The sequence below is a fragment of the Saimiri boliviensis genome, chromosome 2 (genome assembly GCF_048565385.1).
Source record: "Saimiri boliviensis isolate mSaiBol1 chromosome 2, mSaiBol1.pri, whole genome shotgun sequence".
NCBI classification, from domain to species: Eukaryota; Metazoa; Chordata; class Mammalia; order Primates; family Cebidae; genus Saimiri; species Saimiri boliviensis.
This window is the reverse complement of record NC_133450.1, coordinates 114,161,868-114,176,209: the sequence shown is the minus strand read 5'-3', so window position 1 is coordinate 114,176,209 and position 14,342 is coordinate 114,161,868. Positions and strand designations below refer to the sequence as shown.

General features: G+C 41.4%; 1 protein-coding gene across 1 annotated transcript in view; it reads left to right on the top strand.

The window, feature by feature from the left end:
• The window catches only part of EIF2AK4 (eukaryotic translation initiation factor 2 alpha kinase 4), a 115,004-nt gene that overhangs the window by 44,401 nt on the left and 56,261 nt on the right, over positions 1 to 14,342 (top strand). Inside the window, exons 9-13 of the mRNA XM_039462883.2 lie at positions 51 to 586; positions 5,259 to 5,365; positions 5,948 to 6,105; positions 9,061 to 9,497; positions 11,083 to 11,152. Coding sequence (XP_039318817.2) covers positions 51 to 586; positions 5,259 to 5,365; positions 5,948 to 6,105; positions 9,061 to 9,497; positions 11,083 to 11,152 — 1,308 coding nt within the window. The remainder of the gene's footprint in view (positions 1 to 50; positions 587 to 5,258; positions 5,366 to 5,947; positions 6,106 to 9,060; positions 9,498 to 11,082; positions 11,153 to 14,342) is intronic.

Below are 14,342 nucleotides of genomic sequence, written 5' to 3'. Positions count from 1 at the left end.
CAAGTTAATGGTGATCAGCCCAATATTAACCTTTTTATTTTCCTTATCAGATTCAAGGAACAGAAACAGAATTCAACTCACTGGTGAAATTGAGCCATCCAAATGTAGTACGCTACCTTGCAATGAATCTCAAAGAGCAAGATGACTCCATAGTGGTGGACATTTTAGTGGAGCACATTAGTGGGATCTCTCTTGCTGCACACCTGAGCCACTCAGGCCCCATCCCTGTGCATCAGCTTCGCAGGTACGCAGCTCAGCTCCTGTCAGGCCTTGATTATCTGCACAGCAATTCTGTGGTGCATAAGGTCTTGAGTGCATCTAATGTCTTGGTGGATGCAGAGGGCACCGTCAAGATTACGGACTATAGCATTTCTAAGCGGCTTGCAGACATTTGCAAAGAAGATGTGTTTGAGCAAACCCGAGTTCGTTTTAGTGACAATGCTCTGCTTTATAAAACGGGGAAGAAAGGAGATGTTTGGCGTCTCGGCCTTCTGCTGCTGTCCCTCAGCCAAGGACAGGAATGTGGAGAGTACCCTGTGACCATCCCTAGTGACTTGCCAGCTGACTTTCAAGATTTTCTAAAGAAGTGAGTATCACTGAGATTCTCTCTAGTAGCACTTTACTCCTGTGCTTTTGCTTGTGCTAGAGTGTGCCAGACATCTAAGTGATGTGGAAGCTGAAAAGTGAGGAACAGGACTTCATTCTTTGCTCTCTCAATCCCATTCTAGTCTCATATGTTTTCTCACATAGGTTTGATTCTTTTAACTACCACATTATCTGAAATTTACTTGGAATTCACACTTCATTTTCGTGTGGCCGGGCGCGGTGGCTCAAGCTTGTAATTCTAGCACTTTGGGAGGCTGAGACGGGTGGATCACGAGGTCAAGAGATCGAGACCATCCTGGTCAACATGGTGAAACCCCGTCTCTACTAAAAATACAAAAATTAGCTGGGCATGGTGGCACGTGCCTATAATCCCTACTACTCAGGAGGCTGAGGCAGTAGAATTGCCTGAACCCAGGAGGCGGAGGTTGCGGTGAGCCGAGATCGCGCCATTGCACTCTGGGTACCAAGAGTGAAACTCCATCTCAAAAAAAAGAAAAAAAAAACAGCACTAGGAGGTGTAAGTAGAAGTACCTTTCCTTTCCCATTTAGTAGCAAAATGAATGGGCTCAGTAGCTAAAATTTTTCTAGTTTTCTTCTTAAAGAAAATAACTCTATGCTTTGTCAGTTTCAAATTTGAGATCAGCACTATTTCATATTCATTTAACAAGATTGTTCTTTTTTTATTATTTTATTTTATTTTATTTTATTTTGAGACGGAGTTTCGCTCTTGTTACCCAGGCTGGAGTGCAATGGCGCGATCTTGGCTCACCGCAACCTTTGACTCCTGGGTTCAGGCAATTCTCCTGCCTCAGCCTCCTGAGTAGCTGGGATTACAGGCACGCGCCACCATACCCAGCTAATTTTTTGTATTTTTAGTAGAGACGGGGTTTCACCATGTTGACCAAAATGGTCTTGATCTCTTGACCTTGTGATCCACCCACCTCGGCCTCCCAAAGTGCTGGGATTACAGGCTTGAGCCACCGCGCCCGGTCTTAATTTTTTTTTAAAATAGAGACGGGGTTTCACCATGTTAGCCAGGATGGTCTCGATCTCTTGACCTCGTGATTCACCTGCCTCAGCCTCCCAAATTGCTAGGATTACAGGCGTGAGCCACCGCACCTGGCAAGATTGTTCTTTAGAATATTTTGTATACTTCTCTCTCTGGAGTGGTTTGATAGACTCTGCTTGGTTAAGAAGCTGCTGAGAACTGTTTTAGGAACTTTTTTGTCCAGCCCTAGTTAACAAAAGAAAAAAGCCATTCATGAAGAACAAAAACAGCAACCTTCCATTTGTAGTTTTATTTTTATATATTGGTGAACACCCTTTGGAGAAAAATTTTGTTTCAAATCAGCCTCTTTGATGGATAAGACTCTAGAGCCAAACATCTGGGTTCAGGTCCCTCTACACACTATTGGCTGACTGACTTAATTCCCCACCCTGAGTTTCCTCCTCTGTGAAGATGGGATAATAGCACCGCCTACCTCATGAGGTGGTTGTGAGGATTAAATTAGTTAACACCCATAAGCGCCTGGCACTTGGCCCAGGCTTAGTCAGTGCTGGTTTTCATCACCATCCTTGAGAGTGAGAAGAAATGTGGATGTTTCCAGGCATTTTATCCATTTTGGTTCAAAGCTGAACCTTTTCTATATATGGCTACTCTGTTGCCAAAATTAATAGTACAGAGAAGTTCATTTCAGAGAGATCTTGGTGGCTATAAATCTCTTAAAAATACTGTACATTCTAGGTATGCTTTCTAACATTTTTCTGATCCAGATTTACATTCAAATCAATAGCATTTATGTCACAATTGAGTTACAGTTGATAATGTACTTCAGAAACCGAACAGGGTGTGTATAGGGATGCTCATTGCAGGATTTTGTATGTGTGTATACAAGTGAAAAATTGGAGATAATCTCAACAGTAGGAGAATGTGTAAATAAATTCTGGTAGGTCCATGCTTACACAGAAATTTTAAAAAAAGATACTTAAGTACTGACTTAGAAAGAGCTCCAAGACACATGGTGGAATGAAAAAAGCAAATTGAAGAATAATATATATAACATGATATTGCTTAAAAAAAATCAATATTCAAAAAATAATACTATTTTGTTTGGACTGTTGTATGTTTATGTATGTAAATGCGTAGAAAAAGCTCTACAATGATACATGCTTAGTGGAAGAAAGAATTGGAAGGGGAGGTTGGTCAAAGGCTTAATCATTATCAGTAACTTTTTAATATTTGCAAGGAGAAGGTACTTATGTTTTCATGATATAATTAAAAATTAATTGTAAATTTAAAGAAAAATAGTGTCTTAAACAAATGGTTTTATTAGAATTTTTTTTGCCTGTCCAAGCTATGAAATGAGGAGTTACTTGCTTTTTACTGCTAAGACATAAAAAAATAAAATGTTTCTATTTATGATAGTTGCTGTCACCACTTTATTTATATAGATTTTTAAGTCCAGAATTCACAATGGCAGTTGATTCTTTTAAGTATATTGTTTAATTAAAGGTCAAGTATTACCAAGTCATACTACTTGGGCCATTGTAATGAAAGTAGTCTGGCTTGGTGGTTCATGCCTATAATCCCAGCACTGTTGGAGGCCAGGTGAGAGGATCAGTTGAGTCCAGGAGTTCAAGATCTGCCTGGGCAGCATAGTAAGACCTCATCTCTACTAAAAATAAAGATTTTTTAAAAAAGTATTCTAGCACAGCTGTGTATGGTTCCTCACACTTGTAATTCCAGCACTTTGAGAGGCTGAGGTGGGCAGATCACGTGAGGTCAGGAATTCAAGACCAGCCTGGCCAACATGGTACTTTCGTACCCATAAGTACGAAAAATAGAAAAATTAGCCAGGCATGGTGGCACTTGCCTGTAATCCCAGTTACTTGAGAGGCTGAGGCAGCAGAATCACTTGAACCCAGGAGGTGGAGGTTGCAATGAGCCGAGATAGTTCCACTACGCTCCAGCCTGGGCAACAGAGCAAGACTCCATCTCAAAAAAAAAAAAAAAAAAAAAAGGCAATAGATAAAGCATTCCAGCATGGTAGTATATGCCTATAATCACAACTACTCAGGAGGCTGAGGGAGTAAGATCCCTTGAGCCTAGGAGTTTGAGGCTGCCATGAGTGATGATCGCACTACTGTTCTCCAGCCTGGGTGACTGAACAAAACATTGTCTCAAAAAAAAAAAAATTTTTTTTTAAATGCCATCTTAGGCTGGGCATGGTGGCTCACACTTGTAATCCCAGCACTTTGGGAGGCTGAAGCGGGCATATCATGAGGTCAGGAGATGGAGACCATCCTGGCCAACATGGTGAAACCCCATCTCTACTAAAAAAATTAGCTGGGTGTGGTGGCACACGCCTGTAAACCCGACTACTCAGGAGGCTGAGGCAGGAGAATCACTTGAACCGGGGATTTGGAGGTTGCAGTGAGACGAGAATGTTCCACTGTACTCCAGCCTGGTGGCAGAATGAGACTCCATCTCAAAAAGAAAAAAAAAAAAAGGCCAGCTTAAATCAGTTAGAATTTAACTTCGTAGACTTTAACTTAGACTTTAGCCTGCATTGAAATCATGCGGAACTCTTCTTAAAGCACAGATCACTGTCCAGACCCGCAGAGCTGCTGATTTACTAGGTCAGGGGTATAGTAGAATTTGTATTTCTAACATTTTTTTAGGGGATATTTATGCTACTGGCCAGGAACTCCACTTTGAGAAGCGCTGAGTTAAGGGTATGGCTTGTTTTTCTTCATTAAAAAACAAAACAAGAATTGTCTATTATACCATTAAACAGTAAGTTAATGGGTTTAAGGAATGAAAATTAACAGAAAGAATGTGAGGCCCATCGTGGTGGCTCACTCCTGTAATCCCAGCACTTTGGGAAGCTGAGGCAGGCAGATTGCTTGAGCTCAGGAGTTGGAGACCAGCCTGGGCAACAGGGTGAAACCCTATGTCTATAAAAACACAAAAATTAGCCAGGCCTGGTGACATCTGCCTGTAGTCCCAGCTATTGAGCTTGGAGAATTGCTTGAGCCCGGGAGGCAGACTTTGGAGTGAGCCGAGATCACTGCTGCACTCCAGCCTGGGAAATAGCAAGACCCTGCCTCGAAAGAAAGAAAGAAAGAACGTATGTAGTAAAATATAGGACTTGAAAAAAGTATTCCCTAAATGTTTCCAACTTCATCCTGTAATGAGCAGGCTTCATCTAAAGCTCATCATACTGAGCCATGCTCCTGCACCAACTCTCTGATTTGCTTTGTCTTTAGAAAGCTTTATTGATGACTGGTTCTTAGAAAGGCTTAGTTTCTCATGACAAGGCATTAAACTGTTAAATTGAGGTAAAAATTTATAGCCTACTTGTGCTACCTTAGACTTTTAAAAAATTGTTACACGAGAGTAAGTCTTCTCCATCCAGAGATGCCTTTTTTTTTTTTTCATTTGCCTCTTGTACCCAGCCTGTTGCTTAGCATGTAAATCCTGCAGGAATGGTTATTAATTTAAATTCACCTATGAGTACATTCTGTTCTATAAGTAACATGAATTCTTTAATGTGTTTCTTTTAAAAATAAACCCATAGTTAATGCCTTGGATTAACTAGTTGAGCTCTGATTGTGTGTGATGCTACGGTTCTTACTTCCCTCTCACCAAGGTGTGTTTGCTTGGATGACAAGGAAAGATGGAGCCCCCAGCAGTTGTTGAAACACAGCTTTATAAATCCTCAACCAAAAATGCCTTTAGTGGAACAAAGTCCTGAAGGTGAGTCTGTTACCATTCTTTGTGTGTATCCTGTTTGACATTAAATTATTTTGAACATATACATAAACCTAAAACTGGAAGAGGCTGCATGTATTATTTATTTTATGTCTTTTATTCTGAACTACACTTGTATCCATGAGTTTGTTGAGTGCCATGTGCATGGGACTGTTTTGCCACCCTGATTTTTGTAGTCTCTACTGATGGAATGTCCATTGGTGTAGCCTCTTCTAGTGTTTAGTCACCCTTAGTGCAATGTAACTAAATTTTTCCTGCTGCACCTCAGATGCAGGAACCTCAGTAAAGACTGGGATGGATCATGAGACCTGGGTTTCAGTTCTAACTCTACAGTTAAGTCACTTAGTCTGTATAACTCCCACCTCTAAACTTGGGCTAATTATATATTTCTGCCTACTTTAAGGAAGGCAAGGTTAGGAAAAGTTTTAAAAGGCTACTCAGGTAAGAGGTAATTTTTCAAACTACTGGTTGGGGGCTCTTCTTCAAGGGCTTGCATCATCGTGGGCTATGTAGCTCTTCCTAAATTTCCAGTGCCTCATGTGCTTCTTGCTCTTTGTTTTATCTCAGATTCTGGAGGACAAGATTGTGTTGAGACTGTTATTCCTAGCAACCGGCTACCCAGTGCTGCCTTCCTTAGTGAGACACAGAGACAGTTTTCCCGATATTTCATTGAGTTTGAAGAATTACAGCTTCTTGGTAAAGGAGCTTTTGGAGCTGTCATCAAGGTGTGGTACTGAGTCATCCCCAGTCCCCTTTAGACCTCCTCCTCTGTTCCAGTTCCACAAAGACTCATGGACTTGACTTCTATTTTGGGAGTGGGGAGGGAAGTGAATATGGCTGTTTCAATACTATGCTCATCCTCACCTTCCTAGAGTTAAAGGTTTTATTTAAGTTACGCTGGACACAGTTAAGAATTGTTCCATTTCTCTTTCCTTGCTTCATGTGGAGCATTAACATGAAACACATGTGATTATAACAGCACTTCAAGTGGAATCAAGACCTCCACAGAAAGAACATTTTGGTGTGCTTTGGGTCAGAAAGAACATGGTTCTCTTTATTTCCTGTTTTCTGTCAGAGTTGCTGTAGAGAAAAAGGTTCTGAGGTTAGAGGAGAGATGGATTTCAAACTGGGAAATTGTCCCAGCAGGTCTCAATGGCTTTTATTTTCCAGCTCTTATTGGGACAGAAAGGTAGCTATGTATTATTAAGGTGTGCTGTTGTTAGGTCTTCCTTTCTTCGTTCCATTCTATTTGGGTGAATTTTATTATTATCTGCCCCTTGTAGAAAGAGGCTTCAGCTGTTTTTGTATAATTGAAGTATTTCTCTGTGAATTAGGAGACCCAGATCATTGTATTAAGTCTATATACAGTACATGTCTTCTTTCACATATGAAGGTGACCCACCATCAGGCATATTATCTGCTTAGGATACTGAGAGTATCGTTAGGAAGCATTACTATTACCATAGAAAAACTTATACACTGAAAAATGAATTAAATTAGTTTTCCTGTGGTAAAAGAAAGACAAGCAAGACAGATATCCTGATCAGAAAGATCATAATTATGTCTAAGAGATGGGGATGATTGAAGCATATACTGTTCCTTTAACTCACAATGTCACTTTGATTAAGGCCTTTAACTTACTGTATTTTAGTTTCTTGAATTTAGAACATTAAGAAACTAAATCATTAAGAAATTTCATCTACTTACAAGTACTTAACAATGATAGATAAGCTCATATGACAAAATCTGAGTAATTTAAGCCCCCATGCTTTCTAGTAGTTTCTCCCTATGAGAATCCACAGCCCTCACATCCCATCTCTGTGCCTCTGGGTCAGAATAAGGCAGCCTGCCCAGCAATCCAGCATTCATTAGCAGTTGAACCCATTACTGTTTCTGCACCTTTTCATTTCAGTAAATGAATTCCTAGGGGTTTCCAGTGTAGCAAGCTTCATCCCCAACTCATTTCGTATATGATGTGTACCGAGACATGAGATTGAAAGATAATGCAAATATCCCCACACCCCACCCTACAGTGTCCTCTTCCCTATTAGCCTGGCAGTAAAAGAACACATGGCTATCATTTATCATTTTTTGGAGCACCTTCTATATTTCAGATTGTGTGCCAAGTGGTTCACAAACCTTGTCTTTAAATCTCAGGACATTCTTACAATTATGATTCTGATTCTCTAGATGAGGGAACTGAAGCTGAGAGATTTGTCCTTTGCCTGAGATGACACACCTGTGCTAAGAGATAAACCCACCATTCAGAACCACCTCTGTGTTACTACAAAGTTTGTGTTCTTTTACTATTTCCATATAAAAAAAACTCAGTTTTTCAGTACTCCCTCCTAATTCCCAAGACTTCACTTAGACTTTTATTAGTTTACATGAGCCAAACAGAAGAATGATGTTCTGTTTTGTGTTTTGTAATCAACTAATTTCTCCTATCACCCATGGCCACATGGCATTTTCATCACCTCAGCTGACCTGCACGGATGGGACTGCAGTGTGCCAGTGAATAAAATTTTATAAAAGTGGCTTCCGTCACCCCCATTACATAGTGAAACTGCCTGGCATAAGGAGGCCTCTATGTGGGATGGGGGACTTGCCTTTGCAATGGTGGTTTTTTTTTTTTTCTTTCTTTCTTTTTCATTTTTATTATTTTACTGTGTTGTTAATTGAATTGTTCTGGTTTCTTTACACAGCATCTTAGTTATGACCAAATCAGTAGGCAGCGATTGTGTTAATACCAATTGCTGTTATTTACTGTGCTAATAACCTTTCTCTGTGAGGCCTTGATCCAGGTGCTTTACAGTCACCATTTGGGGTAACGGAAATTACCCCATTTTAAAGATAAGAAAATTGAGTCTCAAGAAAACTAAATAATTTCCCCAAGTTCACATGGCTTTACAAATCAAGGAATTAACCTTTGTGTTCAGGGCCGTTAATATTTTTGGAGTTTAATTTGTTTTTAGTGACTTTTTTTTGAGACAGAGTTTCGCTTTTGTTACCCAGGCTGGAGTGCAGTGGTGCGATCTCAGCTCACCGCAACCTCCGCCTCCTGGGTTCAGGCAATTCTCCTGCCTCAGCCTCCTGAGTAGCCGGGATTACAGGCACGCGCCACCATGCCCGGCTAATGTTCTGTATTTTAGTAGAGACGGGGTTTCACTATGTTGACCAGGATGGTCTCGATCTCTTGCGTGATCCACCCACCTCGGCCTCCCAAAGTGCTGGGATTACAGGCTTGAGCCACCACGCCCGGCCTTAGTGACTTTAAGTGTAAAAAAAAAAAAACAAAAAACCAGAGAGAAACTAAAATCATCCAAAACCTTACCCTGACTTTAGAAAATAATTTTTGTCTTTGAATCAAGACATTTAGAAATTTAGATAGCAGATACATTGGAAAAGCAGGGAAGTAATTGTCAGTAAAATTATTAAAATGGAGATTATGTTTTCTCCAGGAATACATCTAGATTGAAGTGAGCTGTTTTCTGAATTTTGTGGCAGCCAAAGTTTTTTTCAGTTTAAGAATTCCAGATGTGTGGTTCTTGACTGTAGCTGTGGGTCTCATTTAGAGCTTCAGGCTTTCCTTGGGAGGGGATGGGGGAAGTGGGGCACATTGAAGAATGCGAGTTTGTGCAAGGCTCCGAGCCGCTGACCTTCCGCTGGCTGTGCTGCAGGTGCAGAACAAGTTGGACGGCTGCTGCTACGCGGTGAAGCGCATCCCCATTAACCCCGCCAGCCGGCAGTTCCGCAGGATCAAGGGCGAGGTGACACTGCTGTCACGGCTGCACCACGAAAACATTGTGCGCTACTACAACGCCTGGATCGAGCGGCATGAGCGACCGGCAGGCCCGGGGACGCCGCCCCCAGACTCGGGGCCCCTGGGCAAGGATGAGCGAGCTGCGCGCGGACAGCCGGCCAGCGACACAGACGGCCCGGGCAGCGTGGAGGCCGCCGCGCCGCCGCCCATTCTCAGCAGCTCGGTGGAGTGGAGCACTTCGGGCGAGCGCTCGGCCAGTGCCCGCTTCCCTGCCGCCAGCCCGGGCTCCAGCGACGATGAGGACGAGGACGACGACGAGGACGAGCGCAACGGCTTCTTCTCCCAGTCCTTTCTGTAAGCGCCCACACGGCGCGGACCAGCTGCCTCTGAGGCGCCCCCTGGTTTCCTTTCTTTATTTTTTCTTTCCTTGCTCCTTTTTCCTTTTATTTCCTTCCTTCCTTCTTTATTTTCTTTCTTTCCTTTTTTGAGATTGGGTCTCGCTCTGTCGCCCAGGCTGGAGGGCAGTGGCATGTCCTCTGCTCACTGCAACCTCCGCCTCCCGGGCCAACGAACATTCCCCAGCTTTAATCCCCACCCACCAAGTCCAAGCCAGGGAAAAGGAGATTAATACAGAAATCAAGATGAATTGACCATGTTTTTGATTTTGTTTTTAAATCCACTTTAGAGAGTAACTAAATGCAATATAAAGGAGCAGTCCCCTACCTGTTTAGGCACCAGGGACCAGTTTCATAGGAGATGCTTTCTCCACAACGGGAGTTGAGGGGATAGTTTCCGGATGAAACTTTTCTACCTTACATCATCAGGCATTATGAGACTCTAATGTCTGATGAAAACGCGCACAACCTAGATCCCCTGTGTGCACAGTTCACAAATAGGGTTCGCAGCTCCCATGAGGATCTAATGCCGCTGCTGATTTGACAGGAGGTGGAGCTCAGGCCTTAATGCTCGCTCACCTCCTGCTGTGCGGCCCTAACAGGCCGTGGACCTATACTAGTCCATGGGATTTGGGACCTCTAATCAAACAAACAAACTAACCCCCCCCCCACCCCCGCTTTTTTCAAAAGATTTCTGTAATCTAAGCCCTGGAAAAAGGAAATATAGAAATTACTTCCCATACTTTCATCTTACACATTTAATAGAATTTCTCATAGGACATTCCTTTGGATAAGGGCTTGCAACCCTGTGAAACATTTAAGAACTAATTTGGAGTCTTGATACACTGCCAACTGCAGACCCCAAAAAGGTACCAAATCAGAAATGATGATCATAAAATTTATGCTTCTCAGGCCGGGCGCGGTGGCTCAAGCCTGTAATCCCAGCACTTTGGGAGGCCGAGACGGGTGGATCACAAGGTCAAGAGATCGAGACCATCCTGGTCAACATGGTGAAACCCCGTCTCTACTAAAAAAAAAATACAAAAAATTAGCTGGGCATGGTGGCGCGTGCCTGTAATCCCAGCTACTCAGGAGGCTGAGGCAGGAGAATTGCCTGAACCCAGGAGGCGGAGGTTGCGGTGAGCCGAGATCGCGCCATTGCACTCCAGTCTGGGTAACGAGAGTGAAACTCAGTCTCAAAAAAAAAAAAAAAAAAAAATTTATGCTTCTCAGAATCTACCCTGGGTGTTTCCTTTTCAAGATTTTGTTTTATTTTATCCAGGTGGATACACTTTATGATTACTCTTAGTTATTAATTTTTTTCAGGAAACGTAATCTGGCTAATTTTTATTAGATCAAAAGAGTTCTGTGTTTTGTATAATAGCAAGTACAGATCAGCACAGTGTAGAGTATACATCGATGCCTGTGGGCTCATGGTGTGATCTCTCTAGCCTCTTGTGCTTTCTAGTATTTGAAAGTGTCCATTCTTATTATTGTAATAGGGATTCCTATTCCTTTAGTATTTCTCTGTTTATCTTTTTCAGACCTGCTTCAGATTCTGAAAGTGATATTATCTTTGACAATGAAGATGAGAACAGTAAAAGTCAGAATCAGGTAAATATATGAATAGAAATTATACCATTTTATTAATGATATAATTGATGTCTAATGTCATAAACCTTAGGTAAAGTATTAAAGCTTTAATCTGGTATTCAAATACAGAAACCATCTATTTTGAAATTTCATTATTCATTTAAAATACATTCTACCTGTGTTTATTTATAGACCTTTGTCCATATAATAAAGCATATCTCCTTTTTGAAGAGAGAAGTCCGTTGAGGCACTGCATTTTTGTATGTGATGAAAACAGTTTTCTAAGGGTTTGAGAAACTATCTGGTTAAGGATGAGAACTGAATGCAAATTGATGAACTAAACAGTCTAATCATGGAGTTACCTCAGTCTGTCCCACATCACTTAATCTTGATTCCTTGTTTTCATATGCTACCGGCTAGAACAGTGTTTTTATACTATGTATCATGATCCTATAATGCAGGAGTGTCCAAACTTTTGTCTTCCGTGGGCCACATTGGTAAAAGAATTGTCTTGAGCCACACACATATAAAATACACTAACACTAATGATAGTTGATGAGCTTTAAAAAACTGCAAAAAGTCTCATAATGTTTTAAGAACATTTACAAATTTGTATTGGGCTGCATTCAAAGCCATTCTGGGCTGCGTGTAGCCCACAGGCCGCAGGCTAGACAAACTTGCTGTAATGAGTTATGAAATCAATGTCACAACCAGATTTATTTTATTTGCAATGCCATAAAAAGGACAAGTGAGGCTGGGTACAGTGGGTCATACCTATAATCTCAGTACTTTGGGAGGCCAAGGCAGGTACATCACTTGAGGTCAGGAGTTTGAGACCAGCCTGACCAAAATGGTGAAACTTCATCCCTACTAAAAAATATAAAAATTAGCCAGGTGCAGTGGTGTGTGCCTATAGTCCCAGGCATTCAGGAGTCAGGCACAATATCACTTGAACCAGGGAAGCAGAGATTGCAGTGAGCCAAAATGGTGCTACTGCACTTAAGCCTGGGAGACAGTGAGCCTCTGTCTCAAAAAAAAAAAAAAAAAAAAAAAGTTACAAAGTTAGTTATAAAGTTTACAAACTTTGTAAAGTTACAAAGTTAATTACAAAGTTTGCAAACTAGGGCCGGGGGCGGTGGCTCAAGCCTGTAATCCCAGCACTTTGGGAGGCCGAGGCGGGTGGATCACGAGGTCAAGAGATCGAGACCATCCTGGTGAAACCCCGTCTCTACTAAAAATACAAAAAATTAGCTGGGCATGGTGGCGCGTGCCTGTAATCCCAGCTACTCAGGAGGCTGAGGCAGAATTGCCTGAACCCAGGAGGTGGAGGTTGTGTTGAGCCAAGATCGTGCCATTGCACTCCAGCCTGGGTAACAAGAGCGAAACTCCATCTCAAAAAAAAAAAAAAAAAAAAAAAAGTTTGCAAACTAAGTAAAGTTGCAAAGTTAGTTACAAAGTTTAACTTTGTTCATGGAACTTTACCTCATTAAGTATGTGTACTGGTGTGATATAAAGTATATTTCTTCATGTGGATTATGGTTTTAAAAAGTTTGAAAAGCACAACTCCTCAAAGCCTGAAAGCCCCTTTAATTCTGCATCTTCCTCTGCCTAGGCCAGAAGAGCCTCTCCATGCTGGTGCATGGAATTCAGAGTGAAGCTTTTTAACTACTAGAGCAGTCAGTTGTGGCTGTGGGGAATTATTCTACTATTGGGGGCTGAACACAACAACTTTATTATTAGTTTTTCTAAGAGACATTGTCTCCATCTGTCTCCCAGGCTGGAGTGCAGTGGTGCAGTCATAACTTACTGCAGCCTAGAACTCCTGGGCTCAAGTGATCCTCCCACCTCAGCCATCCAAACTGCTACAATTACAGATGTAAGCCACATGCCCAGTCTGCAATGACTTTATTACCAGGAATAAAAATATAATTGCCAGCAGTTATAAGGGTTCCTTCATAGTAGATAAAGAAAAGTCTAAGTATAGACTCTTAGATAAGCAGTTTAATTGATTTGAAGGAGATCTGAGTATTAGCCAGTGTGTTTTTTATAAGTAGTTCCCTTGTCAATTAAATCACTAATAATAAAAATTTATTAGTTACAAATTTAGGCAGGAATAATAGCATAAATAGTCTAAACTATGCTGGCTGTGGTGGCTCACACCTATAATCCCAGCGCTTTGGGAGGCCAAGGCAGGTGGATCACATGAGGTCAGGAGTTTGAGACCAGCCTGACCAACATGGTGAAACCCCATCTCTGCTAAAATACAAAAAATTAGCCAGGTTTGGTGGAAGGCACCTGTAATCCCATCTGCTCAGGAGGCTGAGGCAGGAGAATTGTTTGAACTCAAGAGTCAGAGGTTGCAGTGAGCTTAGATTGTGTCATTGCACTCTAGCCTAGGTGACAAGAGCAAAATTCTGTCTCAAAAAAAAAAAAAAAATAGTCCAAACTACTGCTAAAGCCAAAGTTAATATTTGGTTTTTAGCACTTGTTATGCACATAATTATTATAGGGGGCCATCAAATCGTGGTTTTGCTCAGATAAGGGCAGCATCCACAGGCATCCTAATTGATACGTAGAAGACTCCAAGAGATTAACAGATTTTCTTTGATAAAAGAAAAAGTTCTAAAAATTCTTCCTCAGGAAAAAAAAAATCAGAAGTGGTCAAATACTAACTAATGCTTTTTCTGCACTTGGGGTTATAAGTATTCAAATAAATCTATGGGGGGAAAAGACTTTTTTTAAAGAAAAGTATCATGTAGAGAGAAAATCAGCTGTAGAGGACAAACAGAGTAATGGTTTGGAAAGTGTTCTAGAGGGTCATAGACTGTAAGTAGCAGCTGAGTGCATGTTCTTCTAGTATGTACCTCTGAGGGCAGTGTGCCCTTTTATAATGTGGTCACTTTTAAATGGTTTCAGCTAAAGATGGATTTCTAGTCTTGTGTTTCTGAAATAAGCCTACAGCCAAAAAAATACGTAATTCCAGCAAAATTGAACCCTTCAAATGTTAGCCTTTGTGCATTCTGCCCTTCCTAGCCATAGGATAGATATCAGTGGTAAGAAAGAATTGACTTGACAAGGAGTGTTTCTGTAGATTGCACATCTTTAATACCTACCTGCTTTCTGTTTACCTCATCATCGCTCTGTGTAGCGATAGACCTGTAAGCCACACAGAGGATTCTGGAAATAGCAAACTTGCAAAAATGCTGTGAGC